This window comes from Colius striatus, chromosome 4 (genome assembly GCF_028858725.1).
Source record: "Colius striatus isolate bColStr4 chromosome 4, bColStr4.1.hap1, whole genome shotgun sequence".
NCBI classification, from domain to species: domain Eukaryota; kingdom Metazoa; phylum Chordata; class Aves; order Coliiformes; family Coliidae; genus Colius; species Colius striatus.
This window is the reverse complement of record NC_084762.1, coordinates 1,524,120-1,540,243: the sequence shown is the minus strand read 5'-3', so window position 1 is coordinate 1,540,243 and position 16,124 is coordinate 1,524,120. Positions and strand designations below refer to the sequence as shown.

The 16,124-nt window shown below is 53.3% G+C and overlaps 1 protein-coding gene across 3 annotated transcripts; it reads right to left on the bottom strand.

Moving 5' to 3' along the window:
- Positions 1 to 326: 326 nt before the first annotated feature.
- On the bottom strand, positions 327 to 15,360 carry ADNP2 (ADNP homeobox 2). 3 transcript variants are annotated; one of them, XM_061995787.1, is made up of 6 exons: positions 15,300 to 15,360; positions 11,322 to 11,482; positions 9,676 to 9,795; positions 7,950 to 8,039; positions 699 to 4,106; positions 328 to 488 (listed from the first exon to the last, which is right to left on the bottom strand). In XM_061995787.1, the coding sequence occupies exons 3-5, from the start codon at positions 9,781 to 9,783 to the stop codon at positions 1,224 to 1,226; spliced, it is 3,081 nt and encodes a 1,026-aa protein (XP_061851771.1). In that variant the 5' UTR covers positions 9,784 to 9,795; positions 11,322 to 11,482; positions 15,300 to 15,360; the 3' UTR covers positions 328 to 488; positions 699 to 1,223. The 3 variants fall into 3 exon arrangements, with proteins under 3 accessions (XP_061851773.1, XP_061851771.1, XP_061851772.1); XM_061995788.1 differs by lacking the exon at positions 15,300 to 15,360 and having other exon boundaries at positions 11,322 to 13,073; XM_061995789.1 differs by lacking the exons at positions 9,676 to 9,795; positions 11,322 to 11,482; positions 15,300 to 15,360 and adding an exon at positions 5,947 to 5,996 and having other exon boundaries at positions 327 to 488; positions 7,950 to 8,015.
- Between the last annotated feature and the right edge of the window lie 764 nt (positions 15,361 to 16,124).

Below are 16,124 nucleotides of genomic sequence, written 5' to 3'. Positions count from 1 at the left end.
AATAAGATCCTCCCTCAGTCTCCTCCAGACTAAACAGCCCCAGTTCCTGCAGCATTTCCTCGTATTGAAGATGTTCCATCCCCTGATCATCTTGGTGGCCCTGCACTGGCCTCTCTCCAGAAGTTCCCTGTCCCTCTTGAACTGAGGAGCCCAGAACTGGGCACAGGACTCCAGATGAGGCCTCAGCAGGGCAGAGCAGAACCTCCCTTGACCTGCTGGCCACACTCTTCTTGATGTCCCCAGGATACCACTGGCCTTGGCCACGAGGACACGTTGCTGGCTCACGGCTAGTTTATTATCAATCAGCACTCCCAGGTGTGTCTCTGCAGAGCTGCTCCCCAGCAGGTCACCCCCAGCCTGTGCTGGTGCATGGACTTGTTCCTTCCCAGCTGCAGGACTCTGCCCTTGTCCTTGTTGAACGCCATGAGGTTCCTCTTTTGGAGAAAAGAAACCAAATGCAGCTGCCAGCAGGTATCTGAATAACCAGGCTTCAACACAAAGAGAGAGAGCAAACCCCTCTGGTTAGCAACACCCCCTCAGCACATAACAACACAACCACTTCAAGTCACTTAATGGAAACACTTCAACAGGCACCCCCGGGCCCCTCAGTGCCCACCTTGTTAGCAGCACAAGGCACCAGACTCTGACTGGCACGGGTGCTGTGACTGAGGAAGAAAGTAATAAAGAGACCGACAGACCTTTTATTGCTCCCAGTGCACCGGGAAATCCAAGGGGCAACGGATGGGGAGGCTACAGTGGCTTCTTCAGTCAGGAGAACAGAGACAGGTTAAAAAAAGGAGGAGAGCTTCGAAACAGGAGTCAGCAAGTGGCTGTTTGTGTGGTGCTTTAGTACCTCAGCGTTGTAACCAACATTAAACATTTTATTGTTTAGAAAAGATGACACCACCGCAGAAAAATAAACGGGGCTTTGTTTGGAACGGGACCAACGTTTTACACGGCCGTAGAAAAAGTGTCCCGGGAGCCGGGGGAAGAGTGGGAAACAGAGCGAGAGTTACAAAGCCAACCCAAACAAACCCCAACCCCCACTACTCCAGGAACTGTGGAAAGCCCAAAACACATCCCGCAAATCCGGGGCGCTCTCTCCCGTGGGAGGAGCGGCGCTGAGCGGAGCCTCGGCGTGCTGCCGTGCGCCCCGGCGCCGGGAGCCGCTCCACGGGCGAGCAGCGCCGAGGGGCCGCTTGGAGGCGGGAGGAAGGGCTCCGTTACATCTCTAACGGCTCGCCTCTGACACTCAGACTGTGCTTAACTTTCTTCAGTTCGGACATGCTGAAACCCAGCAGCACGGAGGGCTTGTGGTTGTTTATGGCCTTCAAACAGCTACTCCTCCTCCTCCCGAAGAAGGCCGCCACGTCCACCTTCAGCACGTACAGCAGCGAGGAGAGCAGCTCCACCTCTTTCTTAGACGGATACGGCCTCTTGTGGAAGTAGTCCGTCAAGAACCGGTTCTGGCCCTGGGAAGAGCTGTGGTCGTACAGCTTGGGATCCAGGGCCAGCAGGCGCAGGTCCTCGCCGGAGGGGAACTTCCTGGCCTCAGTCCTGGCGCCCACCTTCTGCCGTTTGAAAGGCGCTGCCCCGGCGTGAGCCTCGGCCACGGCCACGCCGGCGCCCGAGCCCACGGGCTGCTGCTCCTTACCCCTTTGTTCCTCCGCCGCCGCGCACGGCTCGGGCTGCTTCCTCTTGAGCGCCAGCGCGTCGTGCTTCTCGCCGTTCAGCAGCAGCAGCTCCCTCTTGTCGCCGCGCTCCAGCTGCATCTTCAGGCTGGAGTTGGAGCTCTTGGGAGCGCTGCGGCAGCGCAGCAGGTGCACGGCGATGGCCGTCAGCGTCATGTTCCCCGTGTACACGCCGCAGCAGTGGATGCACTTGAAGGCGGGCGACTTGAGGATGGTGTGGACGGTCGGCATGATGTGATGCCGCTCCTTCAAATGCACCTCGTACGTGTCTTTGCTGGCGAAGGTGCCGAAGCAAAAGGGACAGGTGAGCATGTTCCTCTTGCACCTGCCCTCCGCTTCCGCCGGCTGAGGCTTCACCTTGATGTAAACGGGGACGAGCGTTCTGGAGTTCAGCCCGGCCAGCACCGCCAGATGCACTTCTCTCTGCCCAATGTCCTTGCTCGGCAACACCGTGCTGAAATCGAAGTGTGGGAACACGAGGTCGCCCTGGGCGTCGTTTCCCAGCTGAAACCCTCGGTTGCAGTAATCTGCGTGCAGCTGCTTCTTCCCGTTGTGTGTGGTTTTGTTGTGCTCCACCAGGCTTTTCAAGTCATGGAAAGTAACTGTGCAAAACAAGCAAGCCAGGCCGTGCATCAGGACGTGCTTCATGAGCTCTTCCTCGGACAGAAAACACTTGCAGGAGAAGCAGCGCACCGTCTTCTCCGTCATCCACCTCAGGAAGGGCGCGCAGGCCGCCAGTTTGTCGGGGCTCTCCTCCGTACCGACCTCGCCGCGCTTGTGGGCGGCCACCTCCATGTGCACTTCGTAGACATTTGACGGGAAGAGCTCGTTGCAGACAGGGCAGGTCTTCCACTGCTTGGCCTGCCTGATGGCCTGGCTCTTCTCGGGACCCTGCGGGGAGGCCTGCAAGGACAGGCTCTGCGAGGCCAGCACCACGGGAGGAGAGGGCGCGCCGGCGGGCGCCTGGGACAGCTGCGCCACGGGCCCCGACTGCACCAGCTGGATGGGCACCTGCGGAGGGGTGACGGTGGCCACGCCGCCGCCGGCAGAGACCGGCAGAGTGACCGACACCGGGGCCAGCGTGTAGGCGGGTAAGCCGTTCACCTGCTTGCCCGTGGGGATGAGCTGCCGGAGCACCGAGCCCGCCATCAGGAAGGTGGTGTTCTGAGACACGGCGGGCTGCAGCGGCTGGTTCACCGGGATAACGGCCGGCGCGACGGGCTGGTTCAGCTGCAGAAAGCCGGGTCTGACGGGCTGCCTGACGGGAACCACCCCCGAGGCCAGCGGCTGGTTGAGCTGGAGGACGCCCGGCGCGGGGCTCTGGGCCACGGGGACGACCTTGGGCCCGAGCGGCCTGCTGACGCTGAGGACGGCGGGTGCCACAGGCCGGCCGGCGGGGAGGGCTCCCGGGGGTTTGCCGGGGCTGGCGGGCTGAGGGACGGGCAGGGGCTGGGTCAGGGGAAAGACCCCGGGCCTGGCCGGCTGACTGAGGGGAAGAACGGCGGGCGCCGCGGGCCCGCTGACGGCACCCACGGGCTGGGCGAGGGGGAGCCCGTGGGAAACAAGGACAGGCTGGGGAGGCGAGGGCTGCACGCCGACGGTGCTCGGCGCCACGGGAAGGTTCCCGGAGACGAGAGCGACGTGCGGCAGGGTGACGACCGGAGCAGGGGCTGGGTGTGGAAGGCTACCGGAGGCACTTGGGACGGCCAGCGACCTGACCGTGTTCTGAACGGCGCTCGGCTGCACCACGCTCTGGTTCGGGCCGTTGTGGGGAAACGCGAGCTGGAGGCAAGGCGGAGCCGTGACGGGCACCGCGGCCGCGGCAGCCCCCGCGTCGTCCTGGGGAAGCTTTGGAGCAATGTTCAGCTGCTTCGCCAGCGCCGGCTTCTTCACGTGTTTTGAAATCACGGAGCGCAGCTTGTTCTCCAGGTCTCGGTGGATTTCAGATGTCAGGACGTGATACATTAAACAATCCTGGCTGTTGGCAGAAGCGTTGCATTTCTTACAGTAGTGCTCAACTGAATTCTCATCATCTTCGTCGGGTTTCTGGCCAAAGTAGGTACTTATTAAGCTTTGGAAATGGTTCATGAGCACGTGCTTCTTCATATTGTAATAGAGCGTGTCTGTAAAGTGGCATTTTAGACAGGTGAAGTTTATGACCTTGCTCCTGAACTCTTTCATGCCATCCAAAATGCTGACGGTATAGTTCTGTATTTTCTTGTTAGGCGAATGAAACATCCGGATGTGCTTTGCCACTATTTTGGGGTCGGAAGCGAACGCACATTTCGGGCAAGGAACCACCAGCTCTTGGTCCATTTCATCCTCGTGGTAACGGTGCAGGTGATTCTTGAAGGAAGTAAGGAACTTGGAGGAGAACTTGCATAAGCTGCAGCAGTACGGCTTTGTCCTGTACCTCTGCAAACAAAACACAAACACGCGCTCAGAAGCTGCCGGCTGCCAGCGCCCTGCTCTGTCACCTCTGAGGAACGCCTACACTGCGTGGACAGCACCTATCTGCTCCGCTCCTGCTGGCTCTGACAAGCAGGCTTGAAAGGTGATATACTTCAACGGGAGAAGTTCACAAGAAGCAATTCCGAAGCCCGTTCCTAAAGATGGGACCCACAGAACAAGCTCAGGAGAGTGTGTCTGCCGCAGTGCCCAGGAGGTGAAGCCTCGGCCGTTAGGAACAGTGGCCCCTTTCGTACAGCACTTCTAATGCTTCACTTAGTTCTTTCAAACGTTATTTAGGTCATTTTATTTAGGGACAACTCCTGCCTGCTGGAGAAAGGGAGACAAGGGAGAAGGGTGTGTGTGGCGTCTGTACTTCAACACCCCACCCTTCCCTGACAGCTCTACTCAAGTTCCTCTCCCAGAAAAGCCACAAAAGACTTTTTTTTGCCCTAAAAGCTCCACGTGCTTTCAGAGGCAGATTAGTAAGAGAAAGGAATACAATTCCCTCTTACGATAAAGCAGCAGTGACCTCTCTGTATCACCTCAGCATCCCAACAGAGTGACTTTAAGAAATCTCCTCCAGCACACTCATTTACAGAGCACAGATCCTTCTCAAAAAGCAAACACCTGAACTGTAGTAAGCCAAGCCAGCTAGCTACCCTTCCTCAAGCAGTGGTTTCCTCCCTCAACTCCATGCTACTCCACAGCCCTGCTTTCCATAGCCATTATTTGCTCTTCCCGAAAAGCTGGCAGCCCTGACAACTACTCCATCAGCTTCCCAGGAAGTGAACCTGGGCTCCTGCCAAAAACCACACAACTGGTCACAACAGCATCCAGGGGACAAATCTGCACTCACACATCTAGTGGAACCTGGCTGCTCGCTCAGATGTGCTGGCTTCTGCCCCTCAGGGAACGTCACCCCGTGGGAACGGGGCATTTCTACACTGGGGTGCCCAGCAGAGCCAGACCCTGTGCGCCACAGACCTGTCAGTTACGAGGACCTGGAGCAACATCTGCCACTGTGCTTTTGTCTGTCTTCTCCCACGGCCACAAAGGTGTCATCTGTTAGCAGCACTAGAACAACCTCCTGGCGACAGCCAACATCTAACCCCCAGATTCCAAGGACCGGGTCAGATAAAGCCACTGGCTAGCTAAAGGCTGCTGAAGAGCTCATCGTGGAGGCATCAGCAAATTATCCCCTACTTACACTTACAAGTGGCCCAAGTGCTGAATTTACTCACTGTTCCATAGCAGCAGTGTTTTGGCTCCTCACACAAACAAGCACTGCAGTGTACCACTCAGACACTGCCCCAGCACCTGCATACAGGTGAGCCCAGGGGAAACCACGCTCCGTGCCTCCTTGGATCACGTATTTTTTGATGGAGGTAAAAACAGACTCCAGCAAAAGGGAAAAAAGAATCCATCTGTACCTCAAGTTCTACCACCACCACCACGAGATCACACAACACCCTGTTTCAGCAGGACAGCAGTATGTGGAAGCCTGTTGTCTGTACGAAATACAGATCTTCCACACAGATACCTCAGAAAATCCTTCTGTGAACGTGGTCTCCTTGCACACCCATCCAAGCTGCTCTTTACGCTTCCCAGGGCTGCTGCAGTCTAACAACAGCACCTTGGTTCTACAGGAACTTTGACAAAACAAGAATTCTGAGCCACCTGGGGAAAAAACTGAAGCTTCTTTGGAGACTGAGCAGCACAACCCTAAAGCTGCACAAACAGAAACCAAAGAGGCTTATTAGAGGCATGTAGGGAAACTGGGTTAGTCCCACTCCAAACAACATACCCCAGAAGGCTGTAACACTTCCCGTTGTGTAGTCTCACACTCCTCACAACCTAGAGACAAGCAGAAAGACACAATAGCCTCCAACAGCCAATGAAACCACCAGCTCCTCTCTAAGCAGACATCTAACTCCAGCCTACTGAGTTTCCAATGGAGTTTAAACAACTTATTTTGTTCCCCCTTATGGCAACAGCTTTGGAACAGAGCATCCTGCAAGACTGACTTCTCCCAGCCCGAGGATGCCAATGATGAACATCAAGGAACTGTGGCTGTTTACAGAAAACAGACAGGGACAAGTTCAGTATCCAAAAGATGTAGCTTGGCAAACCTGTGCCACTGCAACACATTACAAACTCCAGGCTCGAGTTCATCAGCCTTGGGTTTTGGACAGACAAGTACTACTGATCATGCTGACTCGTGCAGTCAGGACCCCTGCTCCTCCCTTCTGGCAAGGGATCAGGTCTCTCCCCACACAAGAGGGATGAAGGAAGATTCCCTCTCTAGTGTCTTTTCCATTTTCAGTGTAACAGCTAATCACTTGTCCTAAAGGACTGTGAAGAAAAAGAACCCCAGCCCTCCATCCAAAGTTTTAGACAGAAAGCTTCACTTGCTCTGCCTTCATCTCCCCCTTCCCTCTTTCATGTCTGGGGAGGAGACACCCTCTCGCTCACCTAACACAGATTATCTCCCAACACTGAGTTTCTTTTAGTCAGAATGTGGAAGAAGAGCCAAAAAAAACCCCGACAAAATAAGCAAGGCTGGAGCTGAGCTGACATGCTGACTGGAGTCAGGAGGCCTGAGAAAAGGAGCAGCTTCTCATGTGCATAAAGGAGAAATAACAAAACCAGAAGACGGGACAGAGTGAGGCAGAGCAGCAGAGTCCATCCTATCCACTAATGGCATTTATTCCTTTCACCATTCCATTCCTTCATGTCCATTCCACCCGTGTCTTGCCCAAAGGTAAATGTCAGCCTACCCTGAGGGAGGGCTGAAGGGGCTGATTCATCCTCTCTCTAAGGACTTGGGCAAACAGACACAGATGAGCCTCCAGGCTGAAATGCATGAGCCCAAGTTCAGGAAAGCAGAAGTAAAAAGTCCTGAAGGGCAGGAGGGGCTGCTCTCTACTACCTGGCAATTTGGCAAAGACTGAGTGGCTTTGTTTGGTCAGCTTGTACATTGAGGGCTTTGTTAAAAAACACCCAACTATTCCACTTGGCAGCCTCAGTTTGTTTCGAAGATGGTAAAGGCAAATAAAAACATCCTGGCAAACCACCATCACACTCTTCTAAAGCACTAGCACTTGATTCAGGATAAAAAGAGCAGACTCACTGCTGCTGAACACGCTGTTACCAGGCCTTCTCCATGGAAGCAATCTGGAGCCCTGAGACAAGACTATTTGTTCTTCTGGACACACTCTGTGCTCTGCACAGGACCTTAGAAACTTGCTAGAATATAAAGCTATAGAAACCCTTTGGCTTGCTCATCCCAGTCCTGCCTTTCCTGCAGATTCTAGCCTCACACAAGATCCCAGCTATACAGAACCAAAAGCTGAGCCACATACACCAATCTAACTGCACTACGTTTTCCACAGCAACCTCATCCCAAGCTAACGGTAACTTCAGCTTCGTCCGCTCGCATCTCTGTGATGACACCGTCACCCTTCCTATGGAACAAGAAGCATGGTATGCAGGACCATGCTCAGAGTACACAACAGGCAAGGCTAAAAAGGTAGAACACTACAGTGTCTCCTTGAACGCTCATCTTCAAGGTTGCATCCTTAAAGACAGCAAACAACATGTATAGTCCTTATAGCCAGCTGCAGTACAGGGACCAACACAGAGGGAATGGAGGATTATTCCTGACTTATAGTACTTAAAAAAACCAGATGGTAAAGCCATTCTTTTAAACCATGAAAAAGGGCCTATTTTAAGTTTTCCAGGACTTTCAAACAACTCAGTGACTCCACATGCATGCACACCCAGAGTTTCTAGCACACATATACATACCTTCCTTTTGCCCACAGACTCCCAAGGAGAGACATCACTCCATGAAGTGTTACAAAAGAGGTTTTCACCTGGGTCAAAACTTTTAAGATTCTAAAAGAAAAGAAGAAAACGAGAAATAAACTGCTTTTTGCAGCCTGTTCTGATTACAGAAATAGTCCCAGCACAGAGCAAGGCAAAAGAAAGGAAGGGGGGAAAAACGGACGAAGGGGATGAGTGGGAAGTCCATACAGTGTTTGGACACGAGTCTCAAAACTCAGTTCAAAGAAATTACTACTTGATTTATTTTGCCTCAAATACTTGCTCATATGGCTGCCTTTCAGTGCAGCTGAAACTCTGAACCCTTCACAGTTACTGAAAATATAGGAATGAAAATATTTGTCCTGTCATTCCATTGCTTGTAGCCAAGTTCACATTGCACATCAAAAGATCTTTTCCCCCTCTCCCTTCCTCCTCCTATAGCTGCCCTATTTCACTCTTTCCCTCCATTTCTTAACTTACAGCTGTGGTTTGCTTTGCACACTGGGGTTTAGTATGAAATCTTCACAGCACCTCTACGATTTTAACCTGGAAAAGCGAAGCCATTCCAGAAGCTTATTTCAAAGAGCAGCAGTTTTGTTCCTCAAGCTATAAAAGCCACAAGATTATCACGTATGGAACAACCGTGTCAGGGCAGCAACAGTCCTCACAGTGTTCTTCTAATCAATCCCAGCAGAGCAGTTGCTGTTCCTCAGGCCAAAGCCAGCTACTACTCCAAAAAAAGTTCCTCTTGTTGGAGCTCCTCTGCAGTTTTCCGAGCCCCACACGTATCCAAACACAAACTTCACGAACAAAAGCACCGGGATTCCTGTTTGCCAGTTATTTCTGAAGGCCCTAGGCTAGTTTCAACAGCACACTAGTGTCTGGGATGAAACAGGCTACAAATCCAGGCTTAACCCACACAAACCCAACACTGTTCCCTCCCTCTCACAAACCCCTCTGCACTCAAAACTCTGCAAATGCTTAGAGGGTGAGGCGTTTACACCTCTGCACTGCAAGAAGCCGGTAATAAAGACCATTTAAGTATCTAATCTTCAAGAAAAGTGAAATTCACCAATTTGTAGTCAAAACCCACCACCAACCACATGGATATACACAGGATGCAGCAAGTGACAAAGAGAAACAAAGCCCCTGGCACTCAGGCAAATGCACAATCCCACTTCATGCAGGCTCTGCCTGCACTAGGCTCCTGTCCCGACCCTGCAAACGTGAGCATCCCCGTACGTACAACAGGTTACAGTGAGCCAGAAGATCAAGCCAGGGTTCATCTGATTCACATTATTCAAGAATACAGAAAAGTGCAGCCAAGCTTGCAATAAGCTTCTAGCTCTTCCAACCTTCATGTCTCCCCAGAGAGAATCCTGAAGAGATTATGGCAAAAACAAACAAACCCCTTTCACTTTTCTTTATTCCTATTTCTTTATTAAAGCTCCACTGCTTCCTTTGGCTGAAGCAGCACCAGCAGAGAACATGCAACTGAATCTACAGCCCATCTTGTTGAGAAATACCATTATGTACCAAAACATTAAACTCCACTCCTGGCACAGCAGTAGCCAGTCATGAGCAATCCTTCAAGCAAAGGCCCCACCGTGAAGATCTATGACAGAGGAGTGTCAGAGGCACTAAAAAGTGAGACGTGTTTCCAAGTGTTTACATGTCATACTGGTTCACAGCATGTCAAAAGTTTTACCTTCAGCAACTCCCTGCAGCTGTCAAGCCCAAGATCCACCAGAATGCCCTTCACCTTTTTTCGAGCCTTCCTGATATTATCAAGATTCTGAACAGGAATTTGAAACATTTTGCACTTTTCCTGCAAAAGAAACACAAAAGAATGATGGAACACCCGAACACAGGCACTTGCATTTAACAGCTTGGAAACAGAAGCCTGAAAAATGGATCCATAAACAAGAAAAACCCCGAAGCCCCGAGCCAAAGAACTGCTCTCGTTAATATTTCCCAGAAGCTCACTTGCTTCCTCTTAAAGGAAACTGAATCACACTTTTGTGGCGTGGAAAAAAACCCTTCACATTTTTTCTCTCCTTTCTAAGGAAAGTTCCAAGTTTTTTGTTCAGGTCTCTCTGCCTATTCTGCACTACACTGGGTTCTGGAGGTGTTTTTGTAACTGAACAAGAGCACCAGAATCTCACCACGTTCTATCCCAAAAACTACCACCGTCTCATTTAGGAAGGAGGAACTCACCTCCTCTCACCTTGAACAGTCAAGATGAGAAGCCCCTTTGATAACCTGGTTTGTTGTCAACTGCTAGTAAAATCTCCTGCAGAAGCTTCTGCTGCTGGAAGCTGACACAGACCTCAGCATAAAACAGGCTACTACAACATTAATGCAACAGGAAGGAAACGTAATTAATGCATGGCCCCGATTGCTAGACATGCTGCAGTGGGACAGGGGCCTTTAATATCCATATGCCTCCGAAGGTCTCCTCTGAAGAAGAGGTGTCCATAACTCTATCACCTTCCCCTGCTCCAGAATCTGGATGTATACCCTGCCCTGCTCCCTCCAGCAAGCTGTGATAGCTGGAGTCCAACACACAGAGCAGGCAGGTTTACAGGACAGATTTTTCTGCTGTGGGCCATTATTTGAAGCGTTGCTGTGCAGCTTGCTTGCCTCTCTGCCTAGAACATGGGGCCAGGAAGGGTCTAGGACTTCCCCAGCAGTAGGCTTTTACCACTCCCCATGCAGCTGGGCTATGGACTGTCAGTTGCTTATCTTCAGCTCCCAGGACATCACAAGGAATCCCCAGGGGCTTAGCTTTAGAAGTATTTGTCTTTATCACTCCCTCTCTAGATTACAGCAAAATGCACTTTAGGCTGAGATTTAAGAGACTTCAGTAGGCACAAAATGCAACAGAACTACCCTGCACTAGAAGAGGTCACCGGGAGCTTCACTGGTTATTTCTGTGTTCCTAAATAGGTGCCAGAGGACCAACAAGAGTTTAAAATATCTCAGTCCTTACTGCCTCACAATTCATCCACCCAGGGCAAGTTCTAACAAGAAAAATAACAACATCCTCAGAACAGTAGTTGAGCCTCATCAGCCCTCAATGTCTTCAAAGCTGCACTTCTCAAAAACAGAGCAACACCGCTGTCACCATGCAATCCTTGCCTTGAAAGGTAAGGCTGTCCTGTAAATTCAGGACCCCCCCCCCCCCTTAAGACAGAAGCTCCAGGCAGAGCCTCATCAAAAGCAAAAAAGCCACCCCCAAAACACTTTTTCTACTCCCCAAATCACCACTCAAGGAGACAAAAAGCCCAAAGCACAATTCATGGACACAGCATACAACTGAAGGGGTTTTGAACTGGAACGCAAACAACTCACATGCTATTCTCCTCTTCTTCTCTCCCCAAAGGAAAGGTGTGTAGAGAGAAGTGGAGAGGGAGCCCCATTTGACAGATGCTAGTCTTCTTGTCTACTGTTTTTTACCGGTAAGGAGTCTGGAAGACATTCTGGTACCATGGGAGTGGGTGAGGAACAGGAACCTACACAGAATGGAACAAATCAAAGTGACTGGCATTCCATCAAAATCCAAGGAGTACAAATTAAGATGCAAAATCCTCTTTTAAAGTGAAGTCACAACCAGCAGTTTGTGCAGTGTCTGGTTAGAGCTCTCTGATCAGTCCCCCTAAGACGGGAGGGCACCGCGCTCGGGTCAGGCAGCTGAGGGGGTTCAACAGGGTGGGCTCCAACGCACTTCGTCTCAGTCCTTTCACTGACACACTGATGCTACTGCAGGAGGTGAAGCAGACACTTCTTCGGGCATGTCTACCTCACCAAACAGAGCCATTCATTTACAGAGGTGGTACAGTGTGTAAGATCCACGCCCAGCGACCTTTCTGAAACAGAAGTGGTTCACAAAGGAGAAAGACAAACAAAACCTAACCAGTACCAATTCCTTAGCTGGTCTTCAGTCCAAAAAGATGGGCATTTCTGTAGCAGGTGCAAGGTGATCCAGCCAGCACTTAAACAAATGTACACAGGGTGTCTGTGAGCAAGGCACCAAGTTACTCCCCCAAGTCCCTGTTCTGGTCACACCAGCAATGCCCCAGCACAAAGGACACAAAATTTCAACCTGCTAAGCTTGTTCCCTTCATGCTCTCAGTTTCATTCCCCAATTGCTACAGTGTATTACCCACACTCTGTCACTACTGCACTATTTCTCTTGCATTTGGGACATTCTCCAAGCCTCAGCTTGCGGTACTTCAGGCAACCTCCTGCTGGGACGTATCCCCTCCTCAAGCAGCAAATTCAACACCCAGGCACCACAGCGACATTAAACCTGAGCTGCTTTAGACTGAGAGTCTTGATCCTTTTACCACGGTGACTCCCTAAAAGGCAAATTTCTCTCCAGCCACTGTGAGCTGCAGTTCCCAAAGAACTGATAATGCATGGAGTTTTCACAGGCAGTGAGCAGCTCTGCACAAACAGAACCAAGGCAACAGCAACACTAAAGTCCCTCAGGCCATTCAGCCCTTGCTCAGGCATTTGATGCACCAAACTGTTCCTGCATTTACTGTTAGTTTAGGCAACACCTCCGTAACAATACAGCAAACTGGGGTTTGATGCAACCCTAAAGTTTCATTTCCACATTCATATCTTAACATCCAGTTACATTCAGCTTGTCAACAAAGGTCACAAAGGTCACTCTTCCCTTGCAGCAGTGCTGTAGTATTTTAGCACTAGCCTAAACAACAGCCCAAGTCTCCATAGCACCTTGCTCACCAAAGACTAACACTGTCACCTCTTGGAACTGAGAAGTCCCCACAAAATGGAAAGTCCTTATCTGCCTTCCTTTTCATCTGCTTCTTAGAACAATGTCATTCACCTCAGAAGGGACCTGAGAAGCCTCTTGGTCAGAGCAGGCTCAACAGGGAGCTACAACCAGGGCCCTGTGTGCTGTGCACAGCTGGGTCTAGAAAATCTCCTGCAGCTGGGGGCTGGCAGCCTCTTCCAGTGATGGACAGTACTCCCAGCACAAGGGCTTTTCCTTACACCAAATCAGCACCAGTTCACTTTGCCTTTGTTCCTAAGGAACCAGGGCACAGGCCCTCGAATTAAAGAGCAAGCTGGTAGGGAGCTGGAGCAAGGAAGACACAAGGAAACGTGCCTTCCACATGCATGCAGATGCACACAGCAAAATCCAACACTCAGCTGGAGCAGGGGGTGTTCACGAAAACAGGCAGCTAGAGAGAAACCCCAGGAGAACATCCACTGTGAGAAAGGCTGAGATGTGACCCTTTGTGGTCATCACTGGATCTCCAGCACTACCAACAACCCAAATCAAGGCCTTCCCACCAGTAACACATGGGGCATGATGAAACTCTGTGTGTGTGTGTGCGTGCTCTTCCTTGTGTCTGAAGCCTTGAGAGCACTCCTTGCTTTTGTTTCACTCATTTCACGAGGATCTTCTATCAGGACTGCAGGTTTTGTTACAGCTTATCATACAGCATATTTCTTACAGGCAGTTTGTCCGGGTACTGCTCTGAAGACACCTCATCTTTTGTTCCAAATTCACCTGAAAGTTTACTACAAAGGGCACTGAGATGTCCAGGATACAGCTTGGATTGGGGTTCCCAAGGGTGAGTCCGTGCCAGTGTTTTATCACAAGTCTTTACAGCTTTTAGGGCTTTGAACATGTGTATTGATGACAGCAACCTGTTGAGGAAAACAATGAAATCCTCCCCAAAACGTTTACCTGTCAGAGCTTCAGTATTTATCAGCTGAAAGGGAGTCACTCATGGTTTGGAAGGCACAGGACTACAAACCTTTGCAGCAAAAGAGCTACCTTGTGTTCCATTTACAAATCAGGACAGAGAGAACTTCCCACCCCTTTCTGGCAGGCCCATTCCAGTGGCTCTGACGATTTACATGGTGGGGGTCTGTTTGTTTACATTATTCATAAGCTTTATTTTTTTGTTCCCAAATGCTTTGCTGAAGCACCACAGGAGTATGTCAGGTAACTCTGCACTCCACTCACACTGCAGCTCTGATTTTGCAGGCATCCTGTTGCTGTCCTGGATTCAGCAGGAACACAGTTCATTTTCCCCCCAGTAGCTGGTGCAGGGCTGTGTTCTGGATTTAGTGTGAGAGCAATTTGGTACCACAGCCCCCACTTCCTGTGCTCTGCCAGCCAGGAGGTGCACAAGGAGCTGGGAGGGAACATGGCCAGGAGAGCAGACCCCAACTAGCCACAGGGCTACTGCATACCATAGATTGGCATGCCCAGTATGGCAACTGGGGGGAGCTGCTCAGGCATGGATCAGCCTGTGGGAAGCCATTGCATTGGGCATCACTCACCTTCTCTTGCACTCGATTTCTCTTTTTGTTAGTTCACTTTTTATTATTAAACTAGTTTTGCCTTAACCCACAAATGCTCCATCTTTCCCCTCCCATTGTGGGGGGACTGAGTGAGCAGCTGCTTGGCTGCTGGCTAGGCATAAACCACAACCCCTGCCCACTGCAGTTTTCCACGAACTGCCTCAAACACTCGCATTGTCTAGAAGCAATTAAGACTTTCCATCTCCAGACGCTGAGATGACCCCTTAAGCCGGCTCCTCAGCTACTCTAGCGCTGAAGCATTCAGAGAAATTGGAAAACAAAGTCCCCCTAAACAGCTGTTTAGTAAACAGTAGTAAAGAAGCGAGTCCTCGACCGTTCAAGTGTTTAATTACTGCTAATTACTGCTTCCGTTCACGGGCAGACTCTGGAAGCCGCTCCGTCGCTGGCGTGCAGGGGCCTGGGGAGCTGCTCCCTCGCCGGCCCCGGGGGCTGCCCGCAAGGCACCGCGGTGTCCGCGCCGGGGCTGAGCGGATGCAGGGGCGGCAGCCGCAACCCCCCGGGCAGCGACACCCCGCAGGGGAGCCGAGACCCCCCGGGGCGGCGCAGCTACCGCGAGGGCTTCAGCATACCCGTCTGCAGGCGCTCCCGGGCAGGGGGGTTAAACAACGGCACCCGCCCGTCCCCGTGCGAAGCCCCCGGCCGAGGCGGGGCCGGCGCTCGCAGCATCCCGCCGAGGCCGGCCGATGTTCACAGAGCGGTGGGGCTGGAAGGGCCCCGCAGAGCTGCTGCGGCCCCAGCCGCTGCTAAAGCAGTTTCCCCTGGCTCAGGGGGCACAGGAACGTGTCCGGGCGGGGCTGGAACCCTCCCGAGAAGGAGCCTCCACACCCTCCCTCTGCAGCCTGGGCCAGGCTCCCTCACCCTCCCAGCGTGGAAGCCGAACCCAGCCCGCCGAGCCCCGCCGCCCCGGCCTCCCCGTGCCCCGCGGGCGGCCCCGCCGCCGGCTCCCGCCGCTGTACCTACCGGGCCGGGCTGCAGGGGGCGCCCGCCGCTGCCGCCGCCTGCCGGGCCGCGGCCCCGCGCCGCAGCCTCCGCCTCCCTCCGCTCACAGCGCCGGGCCCTGGGCCGCCGCCGCGGCCGCCGCCGCGCCCCTCCGGCCCCGCGAAGCGCGGCCCCGCCCCGCGCGCGGCTCCTCCTCCGCTGCTGCCGCCGCCGCCGGGCGCCGCGAGGGCGGCGGCAGCGCCGTGTGCCGGGCCGCGCTGTGCCGTGCCGGGCTGTGCCGTGCCGAGCCGAGCCGAGCCGAGCCGAGCCGAGCCGAGCCGAGCCGAGCCGAGCCGAGCCGAGCCGAGCCGAGCCGAGCCGAGCCGAGCCGAGCCGCCCGCTCCTCAGCCAACACCAGAAAGAGAAAATGGCGCTCGATTTATCCCAGGAAGTGACGTCGCGGCTCATTTGCATGCCATGCGGACAGCCAATGGGAAGAGGTTAGGGTCCACGCTCTCATTGGCTACCCGGAGGAGCTGGGGGCGGGGCCTCAGATGCGCCCGCCTCCGCTGCCCCTCCCGCCAGGGGCCCCCCGAGGGGCAGCACCGGGGGTCTCGCGAGAACCGGGGGGTGACGTCACCGAGGGGTGGGGTGAGCCCGTGACACGTGCCGGGTATCACCACGTGGTACCCAGCAGCCAATCTCCTGAGGCGCTGAGGCTCCGCCCACCGGGGCCAGCCAATGGGGCGAGGCGAGGCCTGGCGGCCGGGCCTCCCATTGGAGGAGGCGCCGCACGTGTCAGCACATCGTGGCTCACACCTCCATGGCGGGCGGCGAGGTCGCTGCGGCCGGGCTCCCGGGGAGCTG